A 15,313-nucleotide genomic window follows, 5' to 3' on the forward strand; every position below is an offset into this window, starting at 1 on the left:
TAAGCATGGAAAAGTAAAAACCCAATTCATTACCTTCCTTGGGAAAAAAATAATTTGACGTGTATGTATGAATCACATAATGTAGCAAAACTATAGCAAATGAGCTATCAAATAAATGCAAAATTTAAGGCAAAGGAACTCATATCCATGTCCCCTGACTAGCTGCTATTTGTCTTTACAAAAAAAATTTTTTTTTGTTTTTTTTTATTTGTCTTCAGTCAGGATTTCTCAATGACAGCCACCCACCCAAAGACACCTCATAAAACAGGCCTGTCAATCTGCTTCCAAAAGGTCACAGGCATTGAAAACCCTACGCAACACAGCTCTATTCTAACACAGTCGGAATTGACTCAATGGCAGCTAGAACAGAGTTAACCCCAAAGCTCAACTCTTCTTAAAGTCTCATGGGTATAGACGAGAATTTGTAGCTAACTGTATTTCAACTGGCCTAACCACTGTTCAGAAAGATGCTGAGTGAACTGTTTTGACAAAACATTTGCCCGTAGAAACTGATTTCAACTCAAACTTGAAGCTCAGTTCCTGCAACTGTATCCTGTCCTAGCAAATGGGAGATGAAGTAAGGAAGGACATTGGCATTCCCATTATTTAGCAAATATTTCCCATGATTCTATGGCTCTGAGTCCCATAGCAAGTTTTATATGTGTCGGAAGTCTTCTTAGCACCTGGGCTTCTTCAGGAGAAGACTAATACAAAATGGAAGCTTTTTATATCTTGCAAGTTCAGCTAGGGAATCTCTAATTGTCAGTCATCTGGCAGCTGTTATCTTTTTAGAAAGATTAGAACTGGTGTTATATGATTTCAAACATACTATTTTTTCTACACTTACGTACTACAAACATATTACAGTACCTTTTCTACAATTAAAGCAGTACAAAACAGTAAGAGTTTGGTGATTACCTTCGAGATTTAGTTTTTCGTAGTGAGAAATAAAAACACTTTTTATTGCTGCCAATTGCTCAATTATTCAGAAAAACTTTCTCAATTTCTTAAGCTTTGGAAGAAAAAAACCTCTCACTTTCTTTCCAAATGCAGTAATATGTATTATATATGAATATGCCTAGACAGCTAAAGTTTACCTAGGGGATAGAACTACTTTCTAAATACAGAAATGAATCCCCTTACCAATGACAGGAACATCATTTTATTATTTTTTCTTCTAATAAATAATGTTTTGCCAAATCCACTGTGGTAAAAGCATTTACCAATCTCTTTGACACATATTTTTATAATTTAACAACTCATATTAGGGGGCAGTAAATGTTTTCAATATAGGGTTTAAAGTCAGAGGAACAAATATACTAGAAGAATAGGAAAAAAATGTGAAAAAAAAGTAGGAATAAAAATTATAAAGGGAAGAAAATCAGAGAAAAAAAGGAATAGATATTAAGAGAGAAAAGTGTAGAATAAAGAGGTATTAAAAACAGAAGAAATAGCATAAAGGAGAAATAAGATAAGGAAAATATTAAATGACTCTCATGGACTGAACTGTGTACCCAAAAATATGTTTAGCAACTTGGCAAGACCACGATTCCCAGTATTGTGTGATTGTCGACCATTTTGTCATCTGATGTGATTTTCCTGTGTTGTAAATCCTGCCTCTATGATGTTAATGAGATGGGATTAATGGCAGTTATGTTAATAAGGTGGGACTCAATCTACAAGATTGGACTGTGTTTTAAGCCAATCCTTTTGAGATATACAAAAGAGAAGTGAGCATAGAGACAGGGGGGACCTCATACTGCCAAGAAAGAAGCATGAGGAGCATAGTGAATCCTTTGGACCTGGGGTTCCTGCACTGAGAAGCTCCCTAACCAGGGGAAAATTGAAGACAAGGACCTTCCCCCAGGGCCTATAGAGAGAGAAAGGCTTCCCCAGAGGTGGTGGCCTGAATTCAGCCTTCTAGCTTACTAGACTGTGAAATAAATTTTTGTTTGTTAAAGCCATCCACTCATGGTATTTCTGTTATAGCAGCACTAGATAATTAAGACAATGACCAAGATTTTTAACACATACTAATTTATTTTTAAAATACAGCCTACTTCAAATTATGATATATACTGTGATTTCTTTTCCCCAAAAGGAAAGAAACTTGTATTGGAGGTTTCGGCTTTCCTAGGACATACCGAAATGTCTGTCTTTTATTTCACAGTTAGAATTTCTTGCTAATTTGGATGCACTCTCAACAGGGAAAAGACAAGAGACACAAAGATAAACTCATCTCAATAAAAAACAAACCAAAAAAAAAGCACTCTCATGGTTTGAGTATTTCTATGAACTAAATGACTTAATGCAGTGAGCTACATGTGCTCTAAATTCCTATGTTTAAGATCAGTAACACATTCTAATCAATTTCACCAAATACTTTCAGGAAAAAAAGCTAAAATAATAGAGTAAAAAAAAGAAAACAAAATCAAATAGACTTTTCTTATTCCAAAATGTAACGCAAACAATGATGTCAAAGCAAGAATATTGATTACTACATTTCTAACTAAGTACAGCAAAAAATCCTAACTATATAAGGTTTAAAAGTTATATAAGCACTGACCAAAATAACATTAGCAAAATTTGAAAAGTCTAAGGTAAATGGGGCAAAAATACCACAATGAATTAAGATTAGATGATTTTACAAATTACTTACTATTAGATTTTGCTTAGCAAAGTGCAGTTCCCGTATAATATAATAAAGACTTGCAACTACAGAGCAAATGTCAGCCCTGTACCTATCTGAGAAGAGCTCAATGCCTGGAAGAAGTTGAATAATTTCATACTGAGCATAACATCGCTCAGCTTTGGGATGTGGAAGGGTTGTTCTCAGCAAGCCCTGAAAATGAAAAAAAAGGTAAAGTAAAGAGCTACCAAATTGCATTTGCATGAATAAACCAAAATATGAAGTACACAGATTACTTCCTAAAGTACATAGCATACCTCTGAGTGGCACAAATATTTAACACGCTTGGTTGCTAATCAAAAGGTTGGAGGTTCAAGTCCACCCAGAAGCATGTTGAAAGAAAGGCCTAGTGATTTACTTCTGAAAAATTAGCTGTTGAAAACCCTAAGGAGCACAGTTCTACTCTGACACACATGAGGTCACCAGGAGTTAAAATCAACTTGATGGCAACTTTTACTATTGTCATCATTACAGGTTTCAAATGCTTTCATCATTTAAGGTGGGTCTTTCGAATTTCATGGTAGTTGGATACATACTGTTTTCACAAAAAAAGTATTTTTCTATTATATTGTCACAATTTTCAGAAGAAATTATTATTATATCATTACCTGCTGAGAGTTAATTTTGTGTTGGGCACAGTTAGTAGGTTCCTCATAAACATTATCTCATTTAATTGTCCTTTAACCCACTCCCAGAATGTAAGAATTATTATCTCACAAATGCTATATCTGAGGCTTCTAATATTAAATTTTGCAATGTCACACAGCTAATGATGGAAGAAAGAAGGTTTAAAGTCATGTCTACTTAACTCAAAAATCTATGCTTTTTCCACTATAACCAAAAAAAATCAAATCCGTTGCTGTCAAGTCGATTCCCATTCAGAGCCACCCTATAGGACAGAGGAGAACTACCCCGTAGGGTTTCCAAGGCTATAAATCTTTACAGAAGCAGACTGCCACATCTTTCTCCTGCGAAGCGGCTGGTGGGTTCGAACTGCCAATCTTTTGGTTAGCAGTCTAGCACTTAACCAGTGCACCACCAGGGCTTCTTTTTTTCTACCATACCAAGTTATAAATAGAAAGGACGACGACTTATTTCAGAAGTCTAAAGATTTGACAGAGGTAATGCCGAACTTTTAACTGCATTATGTGAAAAAAAAGATCTGTTTAATTTGACCAATATTCTTGGATACTATATATGTATATGTACTAGATGCTGGAGAAACAAGATGAATATACAAAATCCAATTTTACATTTGTTGTTGTTGGTAGGTGCCATCAAGTCTGTTCCGACTCATAGCAACCCTAATTACACACTGCCCAGTCCTGTGCCACCCTCAAAATTGTTGCTATGCTTGAGCCCACTGTTGCAGCCACTGTGTCAGTTCATCTCATTGAGGGTCTGTCCTCTTTTTTGCTGATCCTCTAAATGTAAATTTTACATTTAGGAATGTTTTTTTAATACTATATTAAATATTTACCACTTCTTAATGACAAATGCATTGTAAATTTAATGTATATATTGGAAAATAATTTCAGTAATTTATGAAAGTTATAATATATTCTATTTTAAAAATACTATGTAGTTGTTTAAATGTTTAATTTTACCAATTTGCTTTAAAATTATTTTCAAAAATTAATGGGTTTTTGAAATAAATTCCACTAGGTAATTTTTATTGTAGGTATAATATTACTAAGGAATTATGTCCATATTACATACAGAGTATTTCTAAATCACCTATTTTCTAAAACATAAACAGAGTTATATTCAAGAATAAGGAGAATCAGAAAGTAAAGAGTGCAATATAAGGAATTGGAACCTGATTACCATTCCTTTTGCACCCTTGCCTCTTCTGCCTCTTCCTTTTGAAGCACAGGCAAGAGGTATACGGAACACAAGAAAATTGAAAGGTCTGGCCCCATATTCAGAGACGCTTTCCCCAAAGAACTTATCTCTCCAGATTTCATAAGCTAATCAGACTCTTCTGATACACAGAACAAGGGTGTCCATCCTTCAAAGTAAACCAAACCTTTAGTAGATTGCAAAAGCCCATGGCTACATCCCAGAATCTCAAAATGTCTTGTATTTTGGATTAAAGCTCCTTTCTTCTTCAGAAAAGTCAAACCAAAACCTAAGAACTACAAACGCTCTATTTCTGTAGTCTTCAACTTATTTCTTTTTTCTTCATACATGATACATTTCATATCATGCAACCAAGCAAAACTTTTTATTTGGAGATGAGGTAATGAGTCAACCTTTTGGAGTCATACAAACCCACTTCATTGCTCACTAGCAACATGACCTTACTAGCAACAGGAGACTCGGTTTTCTTATCTGTAAAAATCCCTCTTTGGTAGTCTTAAGGAAAAACTGACTCTGCTGAATATAAAAGGTGAAGGTGTCATACCTGGTTCCACCAGCTAAAGAAAAATTGGCTTATGATATTTAATCAAGATTCATGCTATTTTCCTACCTGTGAGCTTTATGAATATTACAAACTACTGCACCTTTTTTGCTGGTTGAATGAATGGTCATGCTACTACAGAAAAGCATACATACTCAAAGACCTACCTGAAAGAGTAATGCAGACAAGATGCAACAGTTGATTCTCTTTTTAACGTTCAATGTCTTAATAAATCTAAATGAGTATAAGAAAAAGAAGTTGATTACTAGACAATTTTCCAAAAGTATTTTGATATACAACTATCCCCCACTTTTCGGAAGTTCACTTTACACCACTTTGCTTTTACGAAAGTCCTACATTAGTACCTGTTTTCGTTAACTGAAAAAAAAACAGAGGAGGATTTTCACTTTTAGGAAAAAAGGTAAACAGTGGAAATAGCAGAAATTGTATTCAGTGTTTTGCAGCGAGCCTTTAAAGAGACAGCTCCCACCCTGAGCAGGGAGTGGCAAGCTCCTCCCTCAGGAACTACAGTCAGCATTTCAGCATCAAGCTGCCATAGCTTTGAACTGTGTCTGACACTACACTGTACCGTACCTACACTATTTCTACTTTATATAGGCTGTGTGTTTACTACATCATTCCTGCTTTTACGTTAGTGTTATTTTTATGTTATGTTAGTGTTATTTTAGGTTTCATGTCTTATTTGGTATGATTTGGTAGGTGAGTTTTTGGGTCTGGGGGAACTTAAAAAATTTTCCCATATAAATTAATGATAATTCTTCTTCACTTTATGCCATTGAGGCTTACAATAGGTTTCATAGGAACACTCCACTTTCATATAGCAGGGGGAACCTTTAATATGCATCTCCAAAACTCACAGAGTTTTTCAAAGTTAAAATAGCTTTTATGATTCTAAAAGTGCTGCATACGCATGAAAGATGTAGACACAGAAAAATAGAAAAAAGAAAGTGAAAAATCACCTATAATCCTACCTTCTAAAGATATTATTGGTAATATTTTAGTCAATTCTCTTCTAGAATTTTTTTCTATTTGTAGTTTATTCACACACAAATACACGTACACATGCATACACACACATTAAGACTAGAATTATGCAACACACACTATTTTATAAACAGTTTTTTCCACTCATGGACATAATGAGTTATTATTTTGAAAAACTTTAATATTTTATCATATGGATATGCCACAATAATAAAAATTTAACTCCAGTTTTTTTTTCCAATTCTGAGGTAAATATTGTTGTATCTATATTTTTGAGCACTGGTGCAATTAGCTTCCTGGATAAGCCTCTTGTTGTTATTGTTAGGTGCTGTCGAATCAGTTCCGACTCATAGCGACCCTACGCACAACAGAACGAAACACTGCCCGGTCCTGTGCCATCCTTACCATCGTTGTTATGCTTGAGCTCATTGTTGCAGCCACTGTGTCAATAAACCTCTAGAAGTGGAATTTTTTGGCAAAAGGCAGTACACAGTTTTAAGGCTTTTCATCAGTACTATTTTTTAATTAAATAACTCCCCAAAAGACTGAAACCATCTATCTTCTCACCAGCATTCTGGAGCATTTGACAACATGTCTCTCCACCAAAAATCAAGTAAATCTCCACTTACTAGTATCTTGAAACTCACATTTGTAACTATAACCCACATTACCTTCTCTATTACTTAGATAAAAGCAGTCACCTTCACTATATAAATAACAATGTCTTACTAAGTTCAGCTTCTCCGTGAGGATAGAGTGCGGTATTTCACCCTTCTGAGCAGTGGGGAGAAGAGTCTACAAGGACAGCTTAAAGTCTCTGTAGAATCTCAGATCCTGTGGAAGTCAGACTTCTAGCTAGGTAATCAGGAAGTAACTTTTCGCTGGTTATTAAAACTCACCAGGCAATAACTTCAGAGCTATTGCTGTTTTTTTCCAAGCTGTGTACCTACCTTAGCTTTTCTATTCTTTGCTGCCAAGTTCTGTTAGGTCATAAGCCCAAATTCACAGGTGTGTGTGTGTGTGTAAGGACGAGTTTCTTCCCAGGAATGCAAGAACTCAAACTTGACAGAGGTTTTAAAAATTGTTAATGTTTAATATTTTTTGAAGTATTCAAACATATTAATATTTTTAATATTAAAAAGCTATATAAAAGGCTAATATCAAGGTTCTTGAATTAGGCCCAAGTTAGCCTACCTTCATATTGTTATTCTAGTGTTCATTCATTCATTCATAGGTTCAACAAGTAGTTACTGAATGCCAACTTGTGCCAGGCACTTAGGATACATCAGTGAACAAGGTAAAGACCTATGCTCATGCGGCATTCACATTAGAGGAGGTAGAAGGTGTTACAGGAAGGGCAATAGCCATAAACAAAAAGCATAAAAAATAAATAAATGGTATATCCCTGTACTCATGTCTTTATTACAGAAACATAACTGCCCAAGTGCCCAATGTTGGTGAGGAACCTGGCACTCTGCATGGCACAGACGGGTACCCACAAAGAGATGATTTTATGTTTTTATGCTAATATGCTAATAATTACTCCACTGGCACACTCACTGTGCTATCTTTGCTGATATGACTGCTCCTTGTAAACATCCCCAAATGCCAACTTTTGACAGAAATTCCTCACTGTAGTCTTTGAAACCTGAAGTTGAACAGTTGTCACTGGTATTAGTGAATGATGGGCCAAACTCCTTCCATGTATGTAGGGCATCTGATTTTCTGAATATGTCATCAAGAGCCTGACACCAACACTTAAAAGCAGCCCTGTAACAAAAGCAAAGCATCAAAGTGTATGTTTTATGACCATCTTGTTAAATCTACCTTCCAAAAGGGAAAACAAATACACTCAAGAAGCATTTTAATTAAAATATTAGAGAATAAATCAATACCATTCATTTCTCATAAAATGATAGCTCCTCTCAGGTAGCATTTGATGACTAAAATGTAGCAATGTAGTATTACTGGGTAATTAAAATTTATGAAAGACAACATTTCCTCACGATAATTAAACTTTTTTTTTTCAAACAATTAAAGTTTGCCCTTGTTCTATCAACTCCTAAAAAAAACTACCTTTTCTTTTCTGCAAAGATGAGAAGACTTCCAAGTTCATGCAGTGCCTGGACTTTCAGACTTCTTTGATTGCTGGCTTGGAGAACATCTGTATTTTTAATCAAGTGAAAGAACAAATAAATGTCAGCTCCTGAAAAATATTTCCTTATATTTGCAAGAATATTTTAAACCGCATTATTTTTTTTATTAACTTTTATTGAGCTTCAAGTGAACGTTTACAAATCAAGTCAGTCTGTCACATATAAGTTTATATACATCTTACTCTGTACTCCCATTTGCTCTCCCCCTAATGAGTCAGCCCTTCCAGTCTCTCCTTTCGTGACAATTTTGCCAGCTTCCCAGTCTCTCTATCCTCCCGTCCCCCCTCCAGACATGAGATGCCAACACAATCTCAAGTGTCCACCTGATATAATTAGCTCACTCTTCATCAGCATCTCTCTCCCACCCACTGTCCAGTCCCTTTCATGTCTGATGAGTTGTCTTCAGGGATGGTTCCTGTCCTGTGCCAACAGAAGGTCTGGGGAGCATGGCCGCCGGGATTCCTCTAGTCTCAGTCAGACCATTAAGTATGGTCTTTTTATGAGAATTTGGGGTCTGCATCCCACTGATCTCCTGCTCCCTCAGGGGTTCTCTGTTGTGCTCCCTGTCAGGGCAGTCATCGATTGTGGCCGGGCACCAACTAGTTCTTCTGGTCTCAGGATGATGTAGGTCTCTAGTTCATGTGACCCTTTCTGTCTCTTGGGCTCTTAGTTGTCGTGTGACCTTGGTGTTCTTCATTCTCCTTTGCTCCAGGTGGGTTGAGACCAATTGATGCATCTTACATGGCCGCTTGTTAGCATTTAAGACCCCAGACGCCACATTTCAAAGTGGAATGCAGAATGTTTTCATAATAGAAGTATTTTGCCAATTGACTTAGAAGTCCCCTGAAACCATGGTCCCCAAACCCCTGCCCTTGCTCCGCTGACCTTTGAAGCATTCAGTTTAGCCCGGAAACTCTTTTGCTTTTGGTCCAGTCCAATTGAGCTGACCTTCCATGTATTGAGTGTTGTCTTTCCCTTCACCTAAAGCAGTTCTTATCTACTATTAATCAATAAAAAACCCTCTCCCTCCCTCCCTCGTAACCACAAAAGTATGTGTTCTTCTCAGGTTTACTATTTCTCAAGATCTTATAATAGTGGTCTTATACAATATTTGTCCTTTTGCCTCTGACTAATTTCGCTCAGCATAATGCCTTCCAGGTTCCTCCATGTTATGAAATGTTTCACAGATTCGTCACTGTTCTTTATCGATGCGTAGTATTCCATTGTGTGAATATACCACAATTTATTTAACCATTCATCCGTTGATGGACACCTTGGTTGCTTCCAGCTTTTTGCTATTGTAAACAGAGCTGCAATAAACATGGGTGTGCATATATCTGTTTGTGTGAAGGCTCTTGTTTCTCTAGGGTATATTCCGAGGAGTGGGATTTCTGGGTTGTATGGTAGTTCTATTTCTAACTGTTTAAGATAACGCCAGATAGATTTCCAAAGTGGTTGTACCATTTTACATTCCCACCAGCAGTGTATAAGAGTTCCAATCTCTCTGCAGCCTCTCCAACATTTATTGTTTTGTGTTTTTTGGATTAATGCCAGCCTTGTTGGAGTGAGATGGAATCTCATCTAGTTTTAATTTGCATTTCTCTAACGGCTAATGATCGAGAGCATTTTCTCATGTATCTGTTAGCTGCCTGAATATCTTCTTTAGTGAAGTGTGTGTTCACATCCTTTGCCTACTTCTTGATTGGGTTGTTTGTCTTTTTGTGGTTGAGTTTTGACAGAATCATGTAGATTTTAGAGATCAGGCACTGGTCGGAGATGTCATAGCTGAAAATTCTTTCCCAGTCTGTAGGTGGTCTTTTTACAAGTCTTTAGATGAGCATAGGTGTTTGATTTTTAGGAGCTCCCAGTTATCTGGTTTCTCTTCATCATTTTTGGTAATGTTTTGTATTCTGTTTATGCCTTGTATTAGGGCTCCTAGGGTTGTCCCTATTTTTTCTTCCATGATCTTTATCGTTTTAGTCTTTATGTTTAGGTCTTTGATCCACTTGGAGTTAGTTTTTGTGCATGGTGTGAGGTATGGGTCCTGTTTCATTTTTTTGCAAATGGATATCCAGTTATGCCAGCACCATTTGTTAAAAAGACTATCTTTTCCCCACTTAACTGACACTGGTCCTTTGTCAAATATCAGCTGCTCATATGTGGATGGATTTATATCTGGGTTCTCAATTCTGTTCCATTGGTCTATGTGTCTGTTGTTGTACCAGTACCAGGCTGTTTTGACTACTGTGGCTGTATAATAGGTTCTGAAATCAGGTAGAGTGAGGCCTCCCACTTTCTTCTTCTTTTTCAGTAATGCTTTGCTTATCCGAGGCTTCTTTCCCTTCCATATGAAGTTGGTGATTTGTTTCTCTATCACATTAAAAAATGACATTGGAATTTGGATCGGAAGTGCATTGTATGTATAGATGGCTTTTGGTAGAATAGACATTTTTACTATGTTAAGTCTTCCTATCCATGAGCAAGGTATGTTTTTCCACTTAAGTAGGTCCTTTTTAGTTTCTTGTAGTAGTACTTTGTAGTTTTCTTTGTATAGGTCTTTTACATCTTTGGTAAGATTTATTCCTAAGTATTTTATCTTCTTGAGGGGTACTGTGAATGGTATTGATTTGGTTATTACCTCTTCGATGTTCTTTTTGTTGATGTAGAGCAATCCAAGTCATTTTTGTATGTTTATCTTGTAGCCCGATATTCTGCTGAACTCTTCTATTAGTAGTTTTCTGGAGGATTCCTTAGGGTTTTCTGTGTATAAGATCATGTTATCTGCAAATAGAGATAATTTTACCTCCTCCTTGCCAATCCGGATGCCTTTTATTTCTTTGTCTAGCCTAATTGCCCTGGCTAGGACTTCAAGCACGATGTTGAATAACAGCGGTGATAAAGGGCATCCTTGTCTGGTTCCCGTTCTCAAGGGAAATGCTTTCAGGTTCTCTCCATTTAGAGTGATGTGGGCTGTTGGCTTTGCATAGATGCCCTTTATTATGTTGAGGAATTTTCCTTCAATTCCTATTTTGGTGAGAGTTTTTATCATAAATGGGTGTTGGACTTTGTCAAATGCCTTTTCTGCATCAATTGATAAGATCATGTGGTTTTTGTCTTTTGTTTTATTTATATGGTGGATTACATTAATGGTTTTTCTGATATTAAACCAGCCTTGCATACCTGGTATAAATCCCACTTGATCAGGGTGAATTATTTTTTTGGTATGTTGTTGTATTCTATTGGCTAGAGTTTTGTTGAGGATTTTTGCATCTATGTTCATGAGGGATATAGGTCTGTAATTTTCTTTTTTTGTAATTCTTTACCTGGTTTTGGTATCAGGGAGATGGTGGCTTCATAGAATGAGTTGGGTAGTATTCCGTCATTTTCTATGCTTTGAAATACCTTCAGTAGTACTGGGGTTAACTCTTCTCTGAAAGTTTGGTAGAACTCTGCAGTGAAGCCGTCCAGGCCAGGGCTTTTTTTTGTTGGGAGTTTTTTGATTACCATTTCAACCTCTTTTTTTGTTATGGGTCTATTTAGTTGTTCTACTTCTCAATGTGTTAGTTTAGGTAGTTAGTGTTTTTCCAGGAATTCATCCATTTCTTCTAGGTTTTCAAATTTGTTAGACTACAATTTTTCGTAATAATCTGATATGATTCTTTTAATTTCAGTTGGTTCTGTTGTGATGTGGTCCTTTTCGTTTCTTATTCGGGTTATTTGTTTCCTTTCCTGTATTTCTTTAGTCAGTCTGGCCAATGGTTTATCAATTTTGTTAATTTTTTCAAAGAACCAGCTTTTGGCTTTGTTAATTCTTTCAATTGTTTTTCTGTTCTCTAATTCATTTAGTTCAGCTCTAATTTTTATTATTTGTTTTCTTCTGGTGCCTGATGGATTCTTTTGTTGCTCACTTTCTATTTGTTCAAGTTGTAGGGACAGTCCTCTGGTTTTGGCTCTTTCTTCTTTTTGTATGTGTGCATTTATCCATATAAGTTGGCCTCTGAGCGCTGCTTTTGCTGTGTCCCAGAGGTTTTGATAGGAAGTATTTCCATTCTCGTTGCATTCTATGAATTTCCTTATTCCCTCCTTGATGTCTTCTATAACCCAGTCTTTTTTCAGGAGGGTATTGTTCATTTTCCAAGTATTTGATTTCTTTTCCCTAGTTTTTCTGTTATTGATTTCTAGTTTTATTGCCTTGTGGTCTGAGAAGATGCTTTGTAATATTTTGATGTTTTGGACTCTGCAAAGGTTTGTTTTATGACCTAATATGTGGCCTATTCTAGAGAATGTTCCATGTGCGCTAGAAAAAAAAGTATACTTTGTAGCAGGTGGGTGGAGAGTTCTGTATAAGTCAATGAGGTCAAGTTGGTTGGTTGTTGTAATTAAGTCTTCCGTGTCTCTATTGAGCTTCTTACTAGATGTCCTGTCCTTCTCCGAAAGTGGTGTGTTGAAGTCTCCTACTATAATTGTGGAGGTGTCTATCTCACTTTTCAGTTCTGTTAAAATTTGATTAATGTATCTTGCAGCCCTGTCATTGGGTGCATAAATATTTAATATGGTTAAGTCTTCCTGATCAATTGTCCCTTTTATCATTATGTAGTGTCCTTCTTTATCCTTTGTGGTGTATTTAAGTCTGAAGTCTATTTTGTCAGAAATTAATATTGCTACTCCTCTTCTTTTTTGCTTATTGTTTGCTTGATATACTTTTTTCCATCCTTTGAGTTTTAGTTTGTTTGTGTCTCTAAGTCTAAGGTGTGTCTCTTGTAGGCAGCATATAGACAGATCGTGTTTCTTTATCCAGTCCGAGACTCTCTGTCCCTTAATTGATGCATTTAGTCCATTTACATTCAGCGTAATTATAGATAAATAAGTGTTTAGTGTTGTCATTTTGATGCCTTTTTATGTGTGTTGTTGACAATTTCATTTTTCCACATACTTTTTTGTGCTGAGACGTTTTTCTTAGTAAATTGTGAGATCCTCATTTTCGTAGTGTTTGACTTTATGTTTGTTGAGTCGTTACGTTTTTCTTGGCTTTTATCTTGAGTTATGGAGTTGTTATACCTCTTTGTGGTTACCTTATTATTTACCCCTATTTTTCTAAGTAAAAACCTAACTTGTATTGTTCTATATCGCCTTGTATCACTCTCCATATGGCCGTTCTATGCCTCCTGTATTTAGTCCCTCTTTTTGATTATTGTGATTTTTTACATATTGACTTCCGTGACTCCCTGTTATATTTTTTTTTTAATTAATGTTAATTTGTTTTTGTGATTTCCCTATTTGAATTGATATCAGGATGTTCTGTTTTGTGACCTTGTGTTGTCCTGGTATCTGATATTATTGGTTTTCTGCCCAAACAATATGCTTTAGTATTTCTTGTAGCTTTGGTTTGGTTTTTGCAAATTCTCTAAACTTGTGTTTATCTGTAAGTATCTTAATTTCACCTTCATATTTCAGAGAGAGTTTTGCTGGATAAATGATCCTTGGCTGGCAATTTTTCTCCTTCAGTGCTCTGTATATGTCGTCCCATTCCCTTCTTGCCTGCATGGTTTCTGCTGAGTAGTCTGAACTTATTCTTACTGATTCTCCCTTGAAGGAAACCTTTCTTTTCTCCCTGGCTGCTTTTAAAATTTTCTCTTTATCTTTGGTTTTGGTGAGTTCGATGATAATATGTCTTGGTGTTTTTCTTTTTGGATCAATCTTAAATGGGGTTCGATGAGCATCTTGGATAGATATCTTTTCGTCTTTCATGATGTCAGGGAAGTTTTCTGTCAGGAGTTCTTCAACTATTTTCTCTGTGTTTTCTGTCCTCCCTCCCTGTTCTGGGACTCCAATCACACGCAAGTTATCCTTCTTGATAGAGTCCCACATGATTCTTAGGGTTTCTTCATTTTTTTAAATTCTTTTATCTGATTTTTTTCCGGCTATGTTGGTGTTAATTCCCTGGTCTTCCAGATGTCCCAGTCTGCATTCTAATTGCTCGAGTCTGCTCCTCTGACTTTCTATTGTGTTGTCTAATTGTGTAATTTTATTGTAATCTTTTGGATTTCTACATGCTGTCACTCTATGGATTCTTGCAACTTATTAATTTTTCCACTATGTTCTTGAATAATCTTTTTGAGTTCTTCAACAGTTTTATCAGTGTGTTCCTTGGCTTTTTCTGCAGTTTGCCTTATTTCGTTTCTGATGTCTTGAAGCATTCTGTAAATTAGTTTTTTATATTCTGTATCTGATAATTCCAGGATTGTATCTTCATTTGGGAAAGATTTTGATTCTTTTGTTTGGGGGGCTGTAGAAGCTGTCATGGTCTGCTTCTTTATGTGGTTTGATATGGACTGCTGTCTCCGAGCCATCACTGGGAAACTAGTTTTTCCAGAAAATCCGCTGACTGGGACGCTGGCTCCAGGCTCCGAAAACAATCGTTGCTTCCCTGTATTTGTTCGTTTTCCGCCTCTAAATCTGTGTTTGTTGTTCAGGGTTCGTAGATTGTTATGTACTTGATCGATTCACTTGTTTTTCCGAGTCTTTGTTGCAAGAGGGGTCCGAGGTAGCGTCTCCCTAGTCCGCCATCTTGGCCCCGCCTCCAAATCGCATTATTCTTGAATGCAAACTGAAAGCTAATAGCAACCTTCAGTGTGGATTATACCTCAACATAAAGAAAATAAAATCCTTACAAGTAGATCAATAAGCAACATCATGATAAATGGAGAAAAGATTGAAGTTGTCAAGGATTTCATTTTACTTGGATCCACAATCAACACCCACGGAAGCAGCAGTCAAGGGCCAAACGACCCAATGCATCGGCAAATCTGCTGCAAAAGACCTCTTTAAAGTATTGAAAAGCGAAGATGTCACTTTGAGGACTAAGGTGCACCTGACCCAGGCCATAGTATTTTCAATTACCTCACATTCATGTTAAAGCTGGACAATGAATAAGGAAGACTGAAGAAGAACTGATGCCTTTGAATTATGGTGTTGGCAAAGAATACTGAATATACCATGGTCTGCCAAAAGAGGAAACAAATCTGTCCTGGAAAAAGTACACCCAGAAGCGGCCATCTA

At 36.4% G+C, this 15,313-nt stretch overlaps 1 protein-coding gene across 2 annotated transcripts in view; it reads right to left on the minus strand.

The window, feature by feature from the left end:
- Positions 1-15,313, minus strand: part of CFAP54 (cilia and flagella associated protein 54) — a 462,482-nt gene that overhangs the window by 213,191 nt on the left and 233,978 nt on the right. For both annotated transcript variants that reach the window (XM_064283706.1, XM_064283705.1), the window contains 4 exons: positions 8,175-8,262; positions 7,659-7,868; positions 5,261-5,327; positions 2,660-2,842 (listed from right to left, as the gene is read on the minus strand). In XM_064283706.1, the coding sequence (XP_064139776.1) occupies positions 2,660-2,842; positions 5,261-5,327; positions 7,659-7,868; positions 8,175-8,262 (548 nt within the window). The remainder of the gene's footprint in view (positions 1-2,659; positions 2,843-5,260; positions 5,328-7,658; positions 7,869-8,174; positions 8,263-15,313) is intronic.

Source organism: Loxodonta africana, chromosome 4 (assembly GCF_030014295.1).
Source record: "Loxodonta africana isolate mLoxAfr1 chromosome 4, mLoxAfr1.hap2, whole genome shotgun sequence".
Lineage (NCBI taxonomy): Eukaryota > Metazoa > Chordata > Mammalia > Proboscidea > Elephantidae > Loxodonta > Loxodonta africana.